Here is a 752-nt window from a genome sequence, read left to right on the forward strand (position 1 = left end):
ATAAGTCTGTTGCTTAGAAAGAATCGCTCTGTTCACGGAGTTGATGATGATCCGGACCAGGGCCCATACTTCACGATAGGCGATGAGATTACTTGAGTTAGAAAGTATCAGTGCCGCCCTGCACGGTGCAGGGCGGCACTAAATACTCTCTAACATGCAGGCTGCACCTGCGGCACAAGATGAGATTTTCAGAAGAGCTTTGCAAATATGATTGCTGGTTCGAACCGCGGCAGGGATACTTTTCAGGCTCGCCGGCTCGTCCCTAGAGCGATCATCGTTACAATCATCATATGCTGTATTGTGTATGTGTTGGTTGCTGGTAGGCGGAGCGAAGCGCTTCGGGAATGTAATCTTTTGCCGTCAGTCGCATTCGTCCATTTGGCGCCGCTTGCCAGTGTGAATATGAACGCGCCTTTGGCTACAGCTTTTGAAGCGCGAGGAGCGACAGTCTTGGAGTGGGTACCTACTTTGTATCTTTGTCGCTTGAACCTAAGATATCATTTGAAGATTTGTTGTTTCCCTCGGGGCTGTTGGCAATACCATGACGTCAGTGATGTCATCCATGATTGTTCAGCCGCGCATCATGCTACGGATGAGCAGTGACGGTCTTCTCCCGAGATCGGTACAAAACCGAAAGTGAATCGGTGAGTCGATTCTCTCTCTTCAGATTGGGAGGCTCACTAGTTCTGGTACGCCTTCTGTAGCATTGATCATTACGATCGTCGTGTCATCGGCGCTCGCCCTGGTGATCG

The 752-nt window shown here is 50.1% G+C and overlaps 1 protein-coding gene across 1 annotated transcript; it reads left to right on the forward strand.

Annotated features, from left to right (window-relative positions):
• Window positions 1-246: 246 nt before the first annotated feature.
• Window positions 247-636, forward strand: Pmar_PMAR003837 (cationic amino acid transporter, putative; the record flags this gene model as incomplete). The annotated part of the gene is made up of 3 exons (XM_002779047.1): window positions 247-319; window positions 365-455; window positions 508-636. Coding segments are annotated over 3 exons (293 nt in total), but the record flags the coding sequence as incomplete, so codon positions are not given.
• Window positions 637-752: the final 116 nt, after the last annotated feature.

The sequence above is a fragment of the Perkinsus marinus genome (assembly GCF_000006405.1).
Source record: "Perkinsus marinus ATCC 50983 genomic scaffold scf_1104296947868, whole genome shotgun sequence".
NCBI classification, from domain to species: Eukaryota; Perkinsozoa; order Perkinsida; family Perkinsidae; genus Perkinsus; species Perkinsus marinus.